Genomic DNA, 20860 nt, shown 5'->3' with positions numbered 1-20860 from the left:
TGATCAAGCAAGAGTACTAGTCTCATGCATTTATGCCATTTAGAGGTGACTTATATGTCATGATTCATGAACATCCTTTAAGCCTTCTTAAATGCCAAAACGATGGGAAACAAAGTCTAATATGTCCCATAAAAAATCCTAGTATGTAAAATTGTGATATGTGCAATGAGATTGCGTGACTTCAAATTCTCGGAATACATTATGTACTATATCCTCTGCAAATAGATGAGTCAAGAAGAGTACCCTTTATTTGCAAAATAAATTGGATAAATCTGAAGCATGGAACAATATCAATTACTGTGATGGTGAAAAATACGGTAAAAAAAAAAAAAAATCACAATTACACAATGCGTAGCCAGAGAAAAAGGAGCCACTTAAGTTTTGTGCTGAAAAAAAAAGATATGCATGAGGTTCGATTCAGTATCTGCCAAGAATATTGAAATCACCTAACAACGTTATTTTCGTTTCTGGTGATCTCTTCAAGTTCTTGCTCACTCACTTAACTATATTAATACAATTTTTTAATTTTGAGGTTGTTATTTTTGTAAGTCTACATAAATAAAAACCTATTTTTTTTTTTAATCTTATGATACCTGCAAAAATAAATATTGGATTTTTTTTTTGGAGTTAACTCAATCTTAATTATTTCTTTGAGGCGAGTTGGCACCCCCCAATATCCTCACAAGCTTTTGGTCTTTGAGCCGGTTATGAAACTAATCCGGAGTATGGGATGGATCAGAAAGAAAGATATTTAAGCTCCTTCGAAAGATGACATGTAAAAATTGAATCGAAACCCTTTCTTTTTCCTTGCTTAACTCTCTTGCCTACCAAGTGAACTACCACCATTTGATATCATAAAAAAAAGTTTATAAAAGTTTTCCCTAACTTTTAAGGGAAAAATGATAAATTGACACTTTTTAAATTCTTCTGACCGCGACTTTTAGTATTAAAAAAAGAAAAAGGATGCCATCTACTTTGATAATATCTCACATGACGCTATGCTGAGCATCACTTTAACTTTCACTTATGATTCTCTTCAATATTTCAGCCTTAATCCACTGAATTGGTTCCCAGTTCCCACAGATGAATGAATGGGCATCCACTCACATGAACAAGTAAAATTAAGCCAAATTATGTTAGTGGGGGTAGAGAAGAATGATGGAGGCTTTGACCTACCCTTATTATAGCAAAATCATGTACATAACTACTACCTTTGATTAAGATGGATAAGCACCCACGGAAGAGGTGGTGGACACAAAAGTGATGTGGTAATTTTGTTCCTTGCTTGTAAACTTCCCCAATGTAATTCCATTATCTTCTGAATGACCAAAACGTTTGCTTTTTTATCCTTTCTTTTTCTGGTATATTACTTGGTAGATTAGTAGACGTTGTTACAACTTAATAAGTGATATTTGTACAAATTTCCATGTTCCTAATTATATACTGGTTATTTAAACCATGTTTATAACGGCAAGCCTCTATTGAGCTATAGCTTTTGAATTTAAATATGCATCAATTTCAAAATCTATACACGAGCCATTAGCTCAGCCAAAAACTTTGTGGTGACTCTACATTTGATTATACACTCAAGATTTTCTCAGATGTTCTATTCATTACTCCTTAAACAAACGTACATATTACAGATTATATGAAAAACTTATCAATAAATTGGCCAAGTAAGCAATTTTTCCACTATCTTCTTTGTTGGAGATAGTGGAGCATCAGAGATATTTAAAACTTAAAGACTGTAATATGAATCTCCATTATGATGAGAAAGATAGTCATGTGAACTTCCCAAACATTAACTGTGAATAATTTCTACCTAGAATTTTCCTCAAGTTACAACATTGTATATTGGCTCAAACGGATTTATCTTAATTTGGTTGTTTTTAAAAGTTTATGCAGAGAGAGAGAGAGAGAGAGAAACAAAAGAATGACATGGGAAAGAAATGAAAATGAGAATTCCCGTGCTGTTTGCTCTGTTCAATGATGACCTATTAAAAAAGCTAAATCCCGTAAATAATGACCTACAAGGTACTAAAAATTTACAAAATTTTATAACGTACTTTTCTTTTGACACCAACAATGGCACTCACTGTAGTATAAGCCAGTTCACTGTGATTTCATGTGGTGTTGTATGATCCACATCCTTTGTTTAGTATTTTTGTGCTGTAAAATGCAAGTGAAGTAACTCTATGCAGGTTTGAGAGTGCAGGGAGGAGTTTGCGAAGGGTAAGCAGTTGATTTATTGAGGAATATCCTCTGCTTTTCATCAGCAAAGCAAAGCACCGATTCTGCGCAAACTTCCAGGGCAGTTGATGATGGAGTAGGCTTGAAGTCTAGAAGTTTTGAGTATTCCGAAATAAGGTGGAACATGTAATCATAAATTCGATCCATGTTCAAGCTTTCCATAAAATCCTGGCCTCTTTTCCCTATAGCCTCAGCCTATAGCAATACAGAACCAACTATATAAATAATCAAATTCATTGGAACTGTTTCTCATACAAATCTTAGAAAGAAAGTTCAATAGTTGAAGTAGCAGGAAACTCACGATTAACTGCAGTCATAAATCTTAAGTATAATACTGATAGGCAGCTAAGATAAGGGATCGTAACTTGCATGTTTCTTGGCATGGCATCTTGTATGTATTTAAGCACTACTTTATTGTTCCATTAGCTCATGAATGTTTTGAGGTCAAATGTTGTATGTATTTAAGCAGTAATTTATTATTCCATAAACTCATGAATGCTATGAGATCAAATGTCATTCCTAAAATAAACATGTCCTTCCTTATATATTGAAGGAATAGATCATGTTCATTTTAAGCAGTTGAACCAAGCAAAAATTTCAACACAAAATGGACGAGTTCATAATTTTTCTCAACATATAAGGCTAAACATGTGCAATGGCTTTTGATCTCAACCTCTCTGTGCTAATGTCTTCTTTAATGAATTGTAAGACTTGACGACCACATCTAAGAATTTTAATTGTAGCTTCTTTTGTAAATACCAGTGTGTTTTGAGTCGGTTTTCACAATACAAAGGCTATTACAGTACACCAAATACATGGGAGGTAAAAAAAATAATTCTCTTTTCTTTAAAAATAAAAAGTAAAAAGTTAATGAATTGGAGAGAAGGTACAGCACTATATTGTTCCTCATGGATCAAAACTAAATGACAGGAATACAAAAAAATAAAATGAGAAAAGAAATACCTCATCTGGGTGTGCGTTTCCCCATTCTACAGCATTCTTTATAGATGGACATAGATCTAGAGGATCAACAAGCCAAAAGTTTTGCTTTGGAATAAGGCCACGACTGAAAAAATCTTCATACTGGGGTGATATAATTAGTGCAACAGAACCACATGAGAGAATATATTTCAAACTCACAGACCATGCATACCCTTCAGCATAGATCTTATACCTGCAGGAAGAAGACATTTAAAGAGAGTGAGGGCAACAGCAATAATCAGCGGCATGATAAAAACATCCTAATCGGTAAAAACATGACTTTTTAAAATGGAACTTATAACCAAATGACATTCCAATACTGCGTAACTTATCTTTTTAATTTTCTCTTTTATGCATGTTTAAGCATTATTATAATAAAGAAACTTCTGCAGCTCTTTTATCATTTGCACTATTAACCGTTCAAAAGAATCCAATTATATTTTGGGTGCATTGTGACCCATCAAATCAGATTGTACATCATCTTAAGTGAAACCGGTAGCATTGGCTTCAGAATAATGCTCTAAGATGCAGACAAAAGGTGCACTCACCGGTGATTACACTGACTTGAAAGTTTTGACTGCTTAAAGCCAGTTCTAGCTGCTTCACCCCAATCCTACATTGCATAGCAAGATATCACATCAGACAACTAAAATTTGGTACACACAGCATATTGAAATTACCAAACATTATTAAGCCCCAAATCCTGAATAAGGTAATTTAACCCAACCTGACGCATAATTTGTGCTCCCCACTCCCTAGAATTATTACATGTAAGTAATTCAGTACGAAGGGGAGATGAAACATCTGGGTTTCCTTTCCAGTATGCCAGCGGATACTTATTTTTCCAACTCACAGCTTGAGAACCTCGCTTGATATCTGGGAACTCCTCCTGCCAGGGTTGTATGTTTATCTCTGACCTGAGCAACAAATGTTTAACATAAAGATGAGTTACATCAAAACAACACACCCAAATTATAAGCCACCAACATACGCTTCTCATTAGATCATAAACATCAACATAGATCATTTACGTTACTCCTAGTTCTGTCATTTAAAATAAATAAAAAATCCAATAAAGTGAGCTTGTTTATAAAGTAAACAGATCAGGGAACTAAGATCAGAATGCACTTTTTAATTTAAATCAAGGTGAAGATACCCTTATTTGTTCCATCCAATAAACAAATAACTGAATGAAAAATTGAAAGGCATTGAATTGAATGAAACATACAAAGCAATGAGAAAAAAAAAAAAAAAAAAAAGGTAACATTTTGACAGGATCCAAATTAAAGACTTACCAACCCCAGAAAGACCAATCAGGGAAAGGGATGTCAAAGTGTTCCTTTGTGGTGCAATAGCGAAAGAGTGGCAAAGGCATTGAGCTATGTTCAGTTCTGTTAATAATAGGCTTGTCCATGCAATCAAACATCAAATCCACATCAGGAACCAAACCAGGGTACCTTTTCAAAAGCTGCAACAAACCCCACACAGTGAACATGGCCCTGCTCTGAACACAAGCATAGTACCAATCCACAAACATCTTCCCTCCAACAATCACCACTCTGAACGCCGCATACTGCTGCGCCTCCTCCAAATGCGCCTTCGAGATCCGCGTCGCCGCCCAAGGCTCCAGGTCCTTACGGATTGCCCGGAAAAAATCCGGGCAATTCACCCCGGCGGAGGCGAAACGCCGTGCCGTTACGCCGCCAGAGGGAGCGTAACGGCAAGTGAGGTAGGAGCATTGTATGATTTTGTAGTTGCGGCGTTGGCGTGTCTCTTCGTCGAAGGCCTTGTGAGGGAAAACGTGCCACGGCGTCGGTTCTAGGTTGTGACCCACCACCGTTCCGGTTTTGCAAGCAACGTCGTCCACCTGTTCGATGAAATTACCCAGAGAAGAAAAAAGGTGTGAAAAGGCATAAAAACGAGAGAAAATAAAACAAGAGGTGAAAAGGGAAAATGGGTAAGGAGAAAGAAGGGAAAAGGAATGACCTTGTAGAGAAAGATTGCGGTGAGGGAGAAGAAACAGAGGGCGATGACACAGGGGAAGAGGTAAGTGGGGGAGCGAGGTGAGTGTTTTGAAGAGAGTCCCATTGGAGAATAAGAAGTGATAATGGGAAAGAAGAAGAAGAAGAAAAGTAAGAGTTTTGGTACATTGTGTGTGTTGGGTTTGAGAGCGGTGAAGTTTGTTTGTTGCGGGAAAAAGAGGGGGTCCTAATTTGGAAAAAAGAGATGACTCTTTCTTCTGAATTCTCTCGTGGTGGTGAAAGGGCCCTACCAATATTATTGCGCATGCAAATGCAAATGCAATGCATATGATGGAGGCCACGTGGGTTAAGGGTTGAAATGAGTGAAGTGATTATTCAACTTTGTTGTGTCTGGTGCTGCATGATTGCATCACACAGTGAAAAAAGTAGAGCCACTCGGTTTGGAAATTATACAAACACATGGCGAACGAGATAGCCAAACAAAGATTAACTTCACTTGCTGTTGTTGGGCCACTTCGCTGTTTCTTCCAATTTTACTGCCACCAAGGTCGCTTGGAATGCTTCTGTTACGGTTTTTAGTTTTTATTTTATTATTTTTTGAATGGTTGAGTTATTTAAGTAGCGGGTAGTTATTTCTATTTCAACATTCCTAAATGATAGGTTATAGTTATTAATGTAGTTTATCTAGTACTAGTGAATAGTTATTTTTAAGATTGTCTTGTATTATCTATTTAAACAAGTATTTGAATAAATATAATCAGAAAATTTATTTGAAAAATAGCACTCTGGTGCAAGAGGTCAGACTTCCTCATTCAAGCCATTTGAGCTTCCTGGATAAAGTTAGGTCAAGCTTCCTGAATAAAGTCATTCTCATTTTTATTTATTGTGTTGGTAACGGCTTCTCTTCCATTTTATTATGCAGAATTTTTTAACGTGATCTAGGACTACTATAGTCCTTCCATTAAAAAATTGACACATGAATTAAATTTTTTTCTCTCGCCTCTCGCCTCTCGCCTCTCTCCTCTCTCCTCAATGTTTTCTCTCTTTCTCTCATCACATTTCCACCAAATTATTTAGGGTTTTATTAGTGTTATGTTACATGAATTAAGTGTTGTTTCCAACACAAACACAAAAATGGAGAGAGAAAGTGGAATGATGAAAGAGAAAGAAAAATATGTGGATCTCACCTCTTTAATGTGTGTGTAGGAAAGTGATGTTATATCATGTTACATGATAAACATAAAACCCAATTATTTATGCTCCCGAGCTCATAAACTTTGCTCCCATTATGCAGTTGCTGACTATACTCTGTAGAAGTTTACTTTTGCCCAAAGCTATTATTTTATTTTGCTTTGTTATATAGGATAGGATATTGTAACAAATAATTATGGTTATTACTAATCAATTTCACTGTTAAGTTAATTATGTTGATCTAACGATTATATTATTTTCATCCTTATATGGTTATAATTTCTCATATTTAATGTGAAAACAATAAATATGAAAAATAATAACTATACAAAGGTAAAAATAAATATAAAATATTAAATATGGAAAATCATAACCATACAAAAATAAATATAACCGTTGGATCAATATAATAGATGTAACGGTAAAATTAATTGGTTATATCATTAGTAGTAACACTAATTAATTAATTGTTATAATGTCCTAACCTTTTATATATATAATAAGAGGAAAATTATATTCACAAACTTTTTTTTTACAACTTTATAAATTACACTATATCTTATCGGTAAGACTTCACTTAAAAATATCTTACCGATAAGATATAGTATAATTTATAAATAAAAAATTTATAAATATATCATTTCTCATATAATAATAAGAGTGAGGTTTGAATTTATGACATCCTTTAAACTTTTCACCGTCCTACTTGCTTTTTGTTTTGAATTTCACGTGACATTATTTGTTCGCTGAAAATCTGAGGTTCTTTGAAACAATAATTCCGTGTCTTCATTGTGGTATATTCTTGAAACTTAATTGCCTTTGTTGTTCACTATTCTGAAATTTCGAGGATTCTTGAGTAAGCATATCAAATCCGACTCTTGGGATTTTTAGCAGTATATGCTTGAAACTTATAATTTTTGGTTTGTATATTGTTTTGGTGGTTTATGGTGAGATGTCCAGATTTCTTGATGGATTAATTTTAGAGATTTTGATACAAATGTCATTATCTTGAATCTCTGCATTTGACATATATTTTTAGAGCTTGGGTTGTGCTTTAATGTGATATATCTAGCGTGATAGGTAGGGGTGCTAAAGGAACCGGGGCCTTTGGCTCGACTCGTGAAGATCTGAGCTTACATGTCTAAAATTAGTTGTTGGCACTAGACTTGAACTTGTATAAAAGCTCGTTTAATAAAAAAGTCTAAGGCTCAAATTCAAAAGTTCGGTCTTAGAGCCTCTCAGACTGCCTTAGTATATTTTTTTTTATTTTATATTTTTTATACTACTTGTAATAGCTCTCTATTTCTCCTCAATCCATTTCATCTCATTTTATTGGTTAAACAGACTTTTTTTTTGTACAATTAAACAGACTTTTTAAATAATTTTTTTTATATTATGCTGTTTGGATATACATTAAATTTATAAATATTTATGAAATTACTAGTGTTATTGATTGTATATTCTGTTTAGATAAATTTTTGTTGTCTATTTTTTTTAAACATGCTAAATCAGGCTTTTGTTTTTTGTAAATAAGTCAGGCCACAGGCCAATAATCATATTTATAACAGGTAACAGGCTTGGTCAGGCTGACACATTCAAACACAGGCTTAGCCTTTTAAGACCAAAGCTCGGCTGGCTCGGCCCGTTAACACACCTAGTGGTAGGACACATAATTTTTGAATATTTCTCCTGTGATAAATCTGAACAATGTATTGTGTGTTAAAGTGAAGTTTCTGTGTGTGTGAAAATTTTGTCTTAGGCGTGTTGGGTGCAACCAAGAGGGTTGACGACCCTTTGCTTGGCTTGAGATTGTTCTCAAGGCTTGGAACCTCTAGAATCCACTAGAGAATGTGGAGTTCTTGTGTGAGAAGACTTGGTGAATCCCTAGGTTCGACTGAAGAGAAATCTTGGAGTTTAGAGCAGTGTAGGCACTAGGATAATTTTTGGTATTTTGATTGATTGAGTGTGTGACGCGTGTTTGTAAAACACTGTTTTGTGATCAATAAAATATCTGCAAGTACTTCAGTCTGGACGTAGCATCCCATTGCACTATGAGGTGTGAACCAAGATATATTGTGTGTCTTTCTCTCTTATTGATCTTTTTAAATTCTGAATTTTTTTAATATAGATTGAAAGTAACATTGTATCTAGTTTAAATTGCTATAGTTGTTTTCTGTTGTTTTAAAAAGTGTTGTAGCATGTTTACTTTATCTGATTTAAGTGTTGTAGCATTTAATTGTTTTTCTTATCATTGGACGTTAATTGTTTTCTGTTTTACATAAGAAAGTGTATAGCTGTGTAAATACTTTGAATAATTACTAAGATACGTTCTCTGTAATAACTCTAAATTGTAAAATGTCTAATTGCATTGGATTAATAATTTAATCATGTATAATGAGGATTAATTAAGTGAGGGACTTAATTTAATTAGATTAATTGTTAATCAAACACAATGTAGATAAAATAAGTGTAATACTTAGTTTAATCAATGTGGAGTATTGTTTATGAGGAAAATCCATTTTTGAAATAGTTAAGTGTGATTAAGTGAGAAAATGACAAAAGATGTAAAAAGCCATTGTTAGCTACTCCTTGCTGATGTGCTCGCTTGAACGAGGGCTTTAACGAGCATAGAGTAAAGGAGGAGACGAACACAAAATCAGGAAAAGGAGATGCAAAGTAACTTAAAATTAGACAGAATCGAGGAAAGAAGGAGAAGTACACAGAGGAGGCCATTTTTTAGGGGTTTGAGAGCTCGAAAACCTAGAGTGAGCTAGAGAGAGTGAAATCAATTGGTTCCAACTACAAAAGTGCGTAGAAACACCAGTAGAACTCAACCCACCTAAGAAACTCCATTGAAAACTGTTGTATGAGGAGATTTTCCTCTTTTAAAGTGGCGCCCCATTGTTGGTAGGAAGGCTTGGAGTGTTGTTTTGCTCCATTGGTGGCTTGGAAAGCATTCCTTGGGCCATTGTGGTGTGATTGGTGGTAAGAAACCCTCTCCTTTATGAATTTCCTTTGTTAAAGAGTAATTGAGGTTTAGTGTATGTTGTAAAATATACTAAGGATGATATTTAAACAGTGAAAATGTGTTTAGAAAATCCTTTGAGTCACCTTTCATATTTGTTAAATTATGTATGCTTGTTATCAAAAAAAAAAAAAAAAAATTATGTATGCTTATTTGTTGAAGTTGCCTGTGTCTCATGCAACGTAGCTTGGTTGGCTTGGATTGAATGTGTTCATGGTGTTTCTAGAATTGGAAACAAGAGGTTATTCAAATTTAAAGATCCACGCATAAAAAGTTTTTTAAAAAGTTAGAACACCTATTCACCCTCATTTATGTGTTTTGTAAATGTCCTTTAAAAGAAGCCACTTTAAAAGAAGCCACGTATAATTTTTATTTATTAGATATATGAGCTGCTAGAATACTAGATATAAAAAGATTAATGGTTAAAATTGAGGCTAAAATTTATTGTTTCTTACACACAGATGTAAGAATAACTTGTCCAAAACCATTTTTACATTGGTGTAAGAAATTTGTTATTTTTAGTGATTAAAATCAAATGTAAAATTTATTATTTCTTAATGGTTAATCCAATTCGAGTACATTCGAATTCATTATAGGTGACAGTTCTTCTAAGACCATTTTCTCCATTCTTACGATAATTAAAAGGAACAAGTTCCTTATCCCTTGAATTAATATTGTAAATATACATTTAAAATGTCAAACTTATCCTTTATGTATATATAAGATTGAAAACTTGTAATCTGTGATAATATTTTCTCTTATATTCCTCAAAACCATAACCTGTTTTGCTAAGTGGTAATTGTTACTATTAAAATTAAAAACTGGTACACAATGAAGCATTGGGGGTTATGGAAATTCGGCCAATTTTGGAAGGTATGAAGTATTAGTTACAGGTGGGTTTCTGGGAGAAGTTTGTTTGCTGGGGGTAATTGTATGTTGCTCAGTGATGTTCCGACGAAATGTGATGAGTTTGTTGTTTTATAGTGCTTTTATTCCTTTTGTGAAAGTACTTTAATGTAAGAGGTGACTAAAGTTGCTCTAGTTTAGTGGGCTTTCCATTTTGATGAGAATTTTTTTCAGTACAATCTTGATGAAAAGTTAACTTGAACTATCGTTTATGGGTTTGCTTTTTCATCAGCAGTGGATGTATTAATTTTTTTTAAGAAAAAATGTCAGGATATAATGTCATATCTTAATTAAAGGGAGAGTTATATTTATAAATTTTTTGTTTATAAACTCTTACAAACTAAACTATATTTTTCCGAGATAACAGTAGATTATACTATGTTCTCCCGAGAGAACATAGTGTAATTTATAAAAAAAAATTGTAAACGAATCATTCCCCTTCAATAAATGTGTCTGCTGTGAGAGAACTTTTTTTACAATAATATGAGAAGTATAATTGCTATCATCTATCACATTAATTTTAAAAGCATTTCACGAGTAATTTTAAATTTAAGTGAAAGAAAAAATATTTATTATTTTAAAGGACAATTATTTTGATTAAAACTAATATTTTTTAAAATTAAAATGAAAAAAAAAACCTATCACTTGCTCCAATCTTGATTTCTGTTACACGCCATAAAATATAATAATTTTGACTAAATGACACAATTCTATATTCTTCTAAAAGACAAACACTACTCCCTTAAGTGAAATATAAAAAAAAAATTACCAGAAAAAATGTTTCAAATTATAACAAAATTCATAAGTTGTTTAAGAGAATTTAAATTTAAAAATTAAAATGTCCTTTAAAAGAGAATATATTAAGAGATTTAATTACTCAAAAAGACTCTAATTTGGTATATAAAGTTGGATTAAAAACGCTTGCTCTTTCGTATAAAAAAAAAAACCACTAAAAAAAAAAGCTTGCTCTTTTTCTTTTTACTGTTTTTGATGTAATAGAATTTAAGGATACTCTGTTTCCAAATAAAGGAAGAAAAAAGAAAAGAAAAGAGATTGTTATTTCATAATAGAGTGCCAAAAGATCAGACTATATATAAATTAATCACAGGTTCAGAGGTAATTTAATTAAGGAAAAATGAACTCCTATATATTATAATTAATAAGCTTATATAGAACAATAACTAGAGTGTGAATCAATCCTACCTTACCTATTTTCCCTTACATACACAGATATATTTCCATATGTCAACTTTTATTGTTCTATATAAAAGGGAGGGTAAGAAAGGAAACTCACTTAATCCTGTTTGATTTGGGTGATATACACTCATGACACATCTAAATTACACTGTAAAAATTTTCCTTACTTTCTTCATATTCCTTCTGCATATTGGACAAGTGCTAGCTTCTGCAGCAATTCTGCAGAGGGACAATTGTAGGCAGTAAACTCAAGACTGATGTTATATACAAAACTCTCTTTACCAAAAGTTTTCAAACTAATGGCATTAAACTCAAGAAGCAGTGAAATTCATAATTATTTTCTTAAGATAAAATATTTTTTAAAATAAATTAATTCAAACACACATTTAAAAGTACGTGTTAAATGTTAATTGATACTTTTAAGGCGAATTTGTGGACAGAAAAAAAATTAAGAAGAAATGAAGGAACGGTGACCATTTTGTCACTGTTGGCAAAAAAAATTACCAGACTGTCACGTCAACAGTAAATTTTTCCAAAAATGTCACGTGTCAAACGGGGAGAATTTCGTTACACTGTGTAGCGAAATTCTCTCTGTTTGACACATGGCATATTTCGCTACACTGTGTAGCGAATTATTTGCACACATATTTCGCTACACAGTGTAGCGAAATATGCCACGTGACATTTTGACAAAATTTACTGTTGACGTGACAGTTTAGTAATTTTTTTTGCCAACGGCGGCACTTTGGTCACTGTTCCACAAATGAAAGAGTGAGTGTGTTACCTTGTTCCACATGCAAAGCATGCTGCACAATGTCCACAAGGGAGAAAGAAGCAATCCTTAGGAGCATCAAAGCAAATAACACACAAATGCTGGAGACTATTGCTAGTTTCCCCTTCCATTACTGGCTTTCCTTCATCAGCATTCAATGCAAGCCTTACTTTGAGATCCTCTTCTTCATTAGAGAAAGATTCATAAGATGAACCCCAGCTTGAAAGATCATCATCTTTACTATTTAGCAGTGGAGTTCGTTCTGAAACCACTTCCACTTGTTGTAATCCTCCATTTTCTTCCCTATTAGTTTGTAACATTTTGCAGAATCTCATAGCAAACAACAGTAGCACAGCTATCACACCTGTATTAATTACATAGTGCACATTTCAAAAATTGAGTCCTTTCATGACTTTTTGTCAAGTTCTTTTGACAAATAAGAAGTTCCTAAAAGCTTATGTTACCTGATACTGTGAAAAATATGATCCATCTTGGTTCATAAGACACTTTCACATCAAACCATTCTTCTTCATTTGAATTGGAAACACCCTGAAAGATAGACCAATTACATATGTTGAGACCACCATATATAGGACATGCTAATATTTATATTAGGGAAATGCTATAAAAAACAACTAATGTGTATAACCATTGGATTACTTGTGAATTTGTGCTGAAGAGTTTTGATGTGGAAACAAAGTCAATGATAAATTGTATTTATAAAATCTTATCCTAATATAACATCTTTGATCATGATTATAAAAGTAAGTAAGTAGATAAATTTACCTCTCTAGGACCTGGAGTTGTTAATACTGCAGTGCTTGACTCCGAAAGAAAAAGGTTTAATCTGCATAAGCCGTTATCCAGGGAACATCTGTGGTATGTGTTGGTTGTATTGTAGAGAAGTGCATTTACAGTGAAGTTCAATTCTACCTGCACATAGCAATAACATTGCAATAAAAATAACTTTCATATTTTTAAGAGAAAAGCAAACCCATCAAGTGAAAAGAGGCAAACTATGAGGTTCTATCTGCTTCCAATTAACATGACAAACACATTCTTGGTATTGATTTATTGATGTAGATTCAAAATGTGCTCCCCTTGAAGGATGCAGTAATTACATATAGTTGAAGATTAATCTTTTATGTAGAAATTGTTGAAACTATCTTCTAACTGCTTGTGGAGTATACAAACATAAAGTACTATAATTACTAATAGGACAACTTTTCAAGAATAGTATGCAACTAAAAAGTGGCCAAAGCACATATACCTTACTATAGTACTTCATAATTAAGAGATATTTATCCATCTTATGCTGTAATAGTTACAACATGTCCATATGAAGTTGAATGAAGAATATGAATATATATTTTATCACAGTACTAATTGTTTGATACATCACCTCCACATTTTCAGGGTTCATATTGCAAACTGCCACATAATAATTATGTGAATGTGACATTTTTTTTGTGATCCTGCCGCTTCCTGTAAGTCAAATTAAATAAACAAATGTGGATGATAACGTCAGATCAAAGAAAAAGAATGGAGCAGATTAACGCAATTTACCCAAGTGAGATATACCATAGATAGTATTCCAGTAAAATGTTGCATTAGGGATTGATGGGTTCTCTATCCATTCAACAAGGTCTTCTCTACCTGTGTGTTTATGTAATATTAGTATGCATAGTATGCATGCAAAAAGATATGTAATTAAACGTTAAATAACCATCCTAAATTAGGTGTAGAAAAATAGGCTAGCACTGCATTATCATGGAGGAATCCATTAAGCATATATTGGTTAGGATTCCCAACTTAAGATTCTATGAAGTTCAGGAAACCGTGAAAGTTTTGTCAGAGTTTTCTGACACAATTATCTTGAGAAATGACAAGAAAGATGTAAAACTGTGAATTCCATGGTTGTATTTGAACTGAAAAAGGAAGAAGGAAATTCACATTTGTTCCAAAAACAGTAGTTATAAAACAATAATGCAAACAGTCAAGATGTATAAAATTGTATAAAATTGTTGATGTGAACCTTTCAATCTAGAGTAGGAAAAATTGAATTGTAACTTGATCTGAATCAAAAAGTAGAAAAGTACCTTTAGAAATCACGAGAAATAAAGCTGCTGGGGACTTAACACTGTAAAGAACATCCAATTGGGAGTCCTTGTTCAGGTAGAATATCCATTCCTACATCAAATAAAATGCAGTTCTACCCCCATTAAATGGAGTATCAAGGATGTTATATTGCATAAGAATAGCAAGATTATAAAGTGTAAGAACACATAAACCTGTAAAGCCAAACTTTTAGACTAAAACACCAAAAACAGAAAGAGCCTACAAAAGGGGAACATGCCTTTTGAAATTTTGCTGGTATTGATGCATTATACATCTCAGTCCAATTGATTTTGACATCTAGTGGAGGGGGTTTATCAAATCCATATAGCAGTAGACCAGGTTTTGGCTTATCAATTTGTTCCACCTGTTAATGAATCATAGAAAATTGTTACAGAAGAACAACAGCACCAGAAGCAACAAAAGGAGTACATTAGTTGAAAAAACAAGGTACAAAGAAATCGCTTAATCACCTTGACAGACTGAACTAATACTGAGTTGATATCTATCAAACGTGAGCAGTAGGGTCCCAATTGTAAACTTACAGATCCGCAGATACCAAGTGCAAGAGTAACGGATGCTACTTGTAAGAAAGAGAGAAAAATAAATAAATAATTCATACACAACATGGTTATCAAATTTCCTATTTCATTATATAAAATCAACATATTATAAGAATCTGAAGTTATGAACAGAATAAACTGGTTAATCAACACTAGCATAACATGTTCAAAATAATGAATAAGTAATTTTTTTTCTATCTTCTAATGTTTTACTAGTACCCTTTTGCTAAATTTGAGTCTAGAAAATAGTCTCTTTACAAAAGTATAAAGATAATGTTAGAGAATAATATAAATAATTAAAAAGGTTCTCATCCAACAGCTTAAGCTTTTGGTTAAATTGTTTTTTTACATGGTATTGGAATTGTAATGACCATGAGGTCACAACTCACGAAAAATTGGGCGTGTACAATATTCACGCTCAAGTCCTTTATGTGACGGGGTGTGTTAAAGAATAATATAAACCATTAAAAAGGCTCTCTTTACACTTACCCCTACCATCGCAAAGTCGGGGAGCCCTATGCTCTAGAATTTGCCCTTACCCCTTTTGAAACTTTACCAAAAAACATAATTAAGATATCTGCAAACAATCTCATACTAGAAGAACAAGTAGTGAAGCTCATCATGAACTAACCAATGATCCAAAATGTCGCTAGCACAACCATGCAGTACCAGACATCATCCTTCATGGCAGTCCTCGACGGATTTGTGATTGAAATGTTGACCCAATAAGACCTGCTAGCCGGTTGTTGCTGGTGCTGATGGTTGTGTTGGTTGTTCTCATTTGCACCTGCTTGGTTAGCTTCATCTGCTTGCAACTGTGAAGTAGAAGGAGAAGAGGAGGAAGATGGATTCTCAGGAGGGGCAGCAGTTAAAGAAGAAGAAGAAGGTGCTGATACATGAGAGTTATGACATGGTTGATCTTCCATTCTTCAATGATGTAGTTTCAAACTGATTCATAAGAGAGATGAAAACCGAAAAAGGATAATACTAATATATATAATTATTTGAATTTCTCTTCTTGTTAGCAACATGAAAGCAAAATATGATACTTGTTTGTAAAAAAAATCTCTCTGAAGATTATGGAATGATTCTAATGAATTCATTGGAATTGCAAAATGCGATTGTAAAGTAAGGTAAATTTGGATATATGTGTGTAACCAACAAGAAGTCTTATTATGCACTATGAACATCTTATGTTAATTGTGACTGGTAGCTGAGACAAGTGAAAGTTAGATGGAATCTCAATTTTTTAATCAATTAATAATAAGACCATTACCTTTTCAAGTCTTGGGATGTTTATCTATCAAGTATAGTTAGATGGAAAATCAATTTGTTCTTTTGCTTTCCTTTTCTAAATTATATGCATTTTTTCTTGTTCAGTGCGAGATCAATTCTCATTCATTGTTCTACTCTTACAAATTGATTTTAAGTTATATTAATGAATATTATCATGTTAATAAATAACAGGGACGATTATCTTACAAATTTTTTATTTTTAAACTCTTACAAATTACGTTATGTATTTCAAGGAATACATTTATTTAAGAATGTATTTTCCGAAATACATAGTGTAATTTGTAAAAATTTATAAACTAAAAGTTTGTAATATCCTGTTAATGATATAAGACTTCTTTTTGACACACATTCTTTGGTCTTTTCCTTGATTTTCTCCCTAATCTGATTTCTACTTAGATTTTTTTCTCATCCGAATTTTCCTTATCTAATATCTCTTACTTCACAATATTAATATAATTTTTTTTTCATTATCACCTAATTATTTGTTGTTACATTATTAAAAATATATTTACCTCTCCTGCCCTAACTCAGTTTGGTAACTTAAAAATAAATGATTAAATAATTTAAAATGTTTTCCCATTCCAACAATCAAAGATGAATTCTTAAAATTTTAAAATGCATATTTTAGTGTTTTTTTTTAAAAATAAAAATACAAACAGATTATTGCGGCATTTATATTATTATAAAAACAGTTTATATATATGTGGGAAAGCAATGTGAAAAGAAAAAAGAGAAAAATAAATAAATAAATCCACACACTTTTATATATATAAAAAATGGGAAGAATAAATCTTATGTCGTAAGAAAATTTTAATCTCATGTCATAAATACATCAAGTGTGAGACTCACTTATTTAAAAAAAAAAGTGAGACGCCTTTTTATATGATATGTGTAGGAAGAGTTTGTTTTCTCATGTAACACGAGAAAAACAAACTCCATAAAAAATTTAACTCAAACACATTAAATCCATATATATATATATGGGAAGTCTTTTTCTTATGTTGTTGGAGATGAATTATCTTATGTTAGTGAAACAAAATTATAAGAGAGACTCATAAATGATTGAAGATAAAAAAATAAAGGTGAGATTCATCTTTATTATATGTGTGTAAAAATATGAGTTATCAAATTGAATAAGATAAATATAACTATTTTCGATTTTAGAGAATAATTAATTAGATGAAATAATAGTAGTGATAGCCCAAAACTGGAAGAGAGTTTACAAATACCACGCGTCGAACATCCATTGGTCCAAATGACAAACTAAGAGTTCCCATATAAAATGACACAGTCTCATCACACTCGAAGTCTAGCGGCGAAACTGAGATCATAGAACAAAGAAGGAAGGAAACAGATGGCAAAAACGACGTCGTTGCTGCTCTGTACACTGCTCCTCTTAGGAACCCTAGCTCTCACCCAGGTTCCCTCTCGGTTTCCCTATTCAAAACTTTTTATTTAATTTGTGCTTATGATCTGATCTTCGTTTGTTAATCCTTTTGAGATCATGGAATTGGTCAATAATTGAGCTTGAGATCGATGTTCATTTCACTATTTTTTTCATTGGAAAAATCTATTATATTTTGTTGATTTTGAAAGAAAATCTTCCGAGTGATAGAATTGGTTTGGATTGCAATTGGGTTTGGCACAAAATTTATTTTTTTTCCCTTTTTTATTTTATTTTTTTAATTTTGTGGCCAATGTCTTGGTTTACAGGCAAAGAAGTCAAAGGAGGATTTGAAGGAAGTGACCCACAAAGTTTACTTTGATGTTGAGATTGATGGAGAAGCTGCAGGTCTTTAAGCCTAACTCCTCGTTATGCCTTTTTGTCTATATTTTGCTTTGCTTGATATGGTTTTAAAATGAGTTGAAAGATGAAATCATCTTTTCCTTTTTTCTTTTTTGTATTGGATTTTGTCATAAAATAATCTTCTAAAATTCTAATTGAGTAATGCTACACATACAATTTCACACAAATCACTTCCCATTAACCAAATGTCAAGCTTATTTAACCAACAATCTACCTATAAATTATAATTAACCAAGGGATTTGTGATGTAATATAGGTCGTTTAGTGGTTAATAATAGGTAAATTATTGGTTTAAATAAATTTGATATGTGGTTCATGGATGTGATTTGAAGGTATGTGAGTGGAACTGGATGTGATTATCAGAATTCTCTATTTTTCTTTATATGTTAGTTTGGTAGGTAGAGTCAGTCTTGGGAGAACTTATCTCGGCTGGGGAGTTGGTAGGTGAACACTACCATTTTGTTAGAAGTATGGTTGATAGATAAGTCGTTGTTTCATTATTATTTTTTTCTGGAATTTTGGTATCAAAATTTTGACCTTTGGTATTTTTGCTGTGATCATTGACTTCCAGGTCGTGTTGTGATTGGTCTTTTTGGGAAGACAGTTCCAAAAACTGCAGGTTGGGTTTTCAAATTCTCTACATTTTGCTGCATATCATCATTAACATTAGCTGAAGCTTTGTTTTGATTTTCCTTTTTGCAGAAAACTTTCGAGCTCTGTGCACAGGTGAGCTTGTTTCTGCTGCTTCTGTGTATTGTTTTTAGTATATAATCAGAGAACTTGTTTCAATGCTTTTCTATGGATTTCATCTTCAGCTGTGTTACAGAAATAAGTGACTAAATCGATTCATTAATGAAAGAACTGATGAGTAACAGTTGGCCTGTAATTAGACCGCACTACTTACGAGAACTAATTGAGGACAGATGTATAAGGACATAATAAGTTCTTAAGGTGGATTATGTGTTGTTCGCTTGTTTCATTTCACTGATATTTGAATCTAATAGCATTTCATCCTCCCTTGCTTAATAACATTGAACAAAGATATAATTTTTTGAAAATGTGAGGTGCTTGTGTTCATCCTACAAATTAAAATATATAATCTAAAAAATTTTATATTTGTACTTTTGTCTGGTCCAATCCAAATTATTAGGGGAGAAGGGAACTGGTAAAAGTGGAAAGCCTCTTCACTACAAAGGTAGCACATTCCATAGAATTATACCTAGCTTTATGATCCAAGGAGGTGATTTTACTCATGGCAACGGGATGGGTGGAGAATCAATTTATGGAGAGAAGTTTGCTGATGAGAATTTCAAGTTAAAGCATACTGGACCAGGTAATATTGTTTCTTCTATTTTTCTCTTTAATTGTTTTAGATGTTTATGTTAATCATAAATTCAAATGAATCTATGATCTAATTAATTTTTTTTTTCCTGTATGAACAGGATTTCTATCAATGGCAAACGCTGGTCCTGATACCAATGGCTCACAATTTTTCATTACGACTGTGACAACAAGCTGGTAATTATATCTAGATCAATAACTTATTGCAGAAGAAAACAAATATCAAAATGTTATGTTCTACTGCTTGCAGTTTCGTTTTTCTCATTATATTAAAGCATATCTGTAGTTAATGAAATATTTTATTCTGCTATGATCTCATGACATTCATCAATTTGTAGGGCCTATATTTCCTGTAACCATTATGCAGAGTGTGTAATGTGATTTAAGATATACGAACGAGTTTCTTTTGTATTTCATTAGTCACTTGTGATTCATTCTGCAGTGTTGCCATGCATTAAGAAACAACTAATTAATGCATATATCTGTTTGATAGGTTGGATGGAAAGCATGTTGTTTTTGGAAAGGTGCTTTCTGGAATGGATGTTATTTACAAGATTGAAGCTGAAGGAAAGCAAAGTGGCACTCCCAAGAGCAAGGTTGTGATTGCTGACAGTGGTGAACTACCTCTCTGAAATATAGATGCACTTCTCAATTCTCAAGGTTGTGATCGAGTTTTCATTTCCAATCCATCAACGAGACTACTTATGTTTTATAAGCACGTACTTATAGATCAACGGTTAATTTGTGATACTCGGTAGATGCTTGCCTCTAATGAGAAGACAAAAGATGGCATTTATGAACATGAAATTTGTAGACTGAAATCTAAGTGAACATGCAATCGGAGATAAGCTGCAGCACTTAATTTGGAGTTTGTTGAGCTAGATAAAACTGACATTGCATCAAATTTATATATAGGGACAGGATATTCTTACACCGGTGTAAGAGTTAGAAGTCTTGCACTCAATCTTGACTATTGATCCATTTGTATCCAATGACTCACATTACTAAAAAATTTGAACCCTTAGATATAAGTGGGATCAGTGGACAAGATTGAGAGTGTAACATACATTGGTGTAAAATGATCCTGACCCATATATATATATAATATATATGGGATTAATATTTCTTATGTTGTAAGAGATAAAATTATCTCTTACACACACATAAAAGTGTGTGAAATCTATGTGAGGCTATGTGAAAAGAAGAGAAAAAAAATGGATTTCACATATTTTTATGTGTGTAAAATATGAAATTATCTCTAACAATATAAGAAACATTAATCTCTATATGGGATTATATTAATCTTTATTATTATAATTTTTTTCTTCCTACCTCAAAATGATATTATTTTGAATTTACGGGAGATAATTTTATCTCCAAAAGGAACATAAAATTGAATTAGAATTCATATGTTATGTTTTATCTCATTTTAAT

At 32.6% G+C, this 20860-nt stretch overlaps 3 protein-coding genes across 5 annotated transcripts; 1 reads left to right on the top strand and 2 right to left on the bottom strand.

Annotated features, from left to right (window-relative positions):
* Positions 1-1909: 1909 nt before the first annotated feature.
* Positions 1910-5559, bottom strand: LOC133291626 (uncharacterized). The gene is made up of 6 exons (XM_061489912.1): positions 5218-5559; positions 4527-5098; positions 3959-4148; positions 3780-3844; positions 3214-3424; positions 1910-2445 (listed from the first exon to the last, which is right to left on the bottom strand). The coding sequence occupies exons 1-6, from the start codon at positions 5317-5319 to the stop codon at positions 2194-2196; spliced, it is 1392 nt and encodes a 463-aa protein (XP_061345896.1). The 5' UTR covers positions 5320-5559; the 3' UTR covers positions 1910-2193.
* A 5885-nt stretch (positions 5560-11444) lies between these two features.
* Positions 11445-16099, bottom strand: LOC133291624 (E3 ubiquitin-protein ligase APD2-like). The gene is made up of 10 exons (XM_061489908.1): positions 15614-16099; positions 14893-14999; positions 14661-14786; positions 14404-14494; positions 13886-13960; positions 13707-13789; positions 13091-13237; positions 12769-12853; positions 12317-12668; positions 11445-11751 (listed from the first exon to the last, which is right to left on the bottom strand). Exons 1-10 carry the CDS (start codon positions 15906-15908, stop codon positions 11676-11678), a joined length of 1437 nt encoding a protein of 478 aa, XP_061345892.1. The 5' UTR covers positions 15909-16099; the 3' UTR covers positions 11445-11675.
* A 1474-nt stretch (positions 16100-17573) lies between these two features.
* LOC133291625 (peptidyl-prolyl cis-trans isomerase CYP19-4) lies at positions 17574-20233 on the top strand. Of its 3 annotated transcripts, none has more exons than XM_061489909.1 (7): positions 17574-17698; positions 17992-18070; positions 18657-18704; positions 18788-18811; positions 19236-19418; positions 19528-19603; positions 19920-20233. In XM_061489909.1, exons 1-7 carry the CDS (start codon positions 17633-17635, stop codon positions 20056-20058), a joined length of 615 nt encoding a protein of 204 aa, XP_061345893.1. In that variant the 5' UTR covers positions 17574-17632; the 3' UTR covers positions 20059-20233. The 3 variants fall into 3 exon arrangements, with proteins under 3 accessions (XP_061345893.1, XP_061345895.1, XP_061345894.1); XM_061489911.1 differs by having other exon boundaries at positions 17608-17698; positions 18001-18070; positions 19236-19409; positions 19549-19603; XM_061489910.1 differs by having other exon boundaries at positions 17618-17698; positions 18001-18070.
* Positions 20234-20860: the final 627 nt, after the last annotated feature.

Source organism: Gastrolobium bilobum, unplaced genomic scaffold (genome assembly GCF_033153095.1).
Source record: "Gastrolobium bilobum isolate Gb01-03AN ecotype WA unplaced genomic scaffold, APGP_CSIRO_Gbil_v1 utg19392, whole genome shotgun sequence".
Lineage (NCBI taxonomy): Eukaryota > Viridiplantae > Streptophyta > Magnoliopsida > Fabales > Fabaceae > Gastrolobium > Gastrolobium bilobum.
Note: the sequence above shows the minus strand (reverse complement) of the source record. Positions and strands in the feature narration are given on the sequence as shown.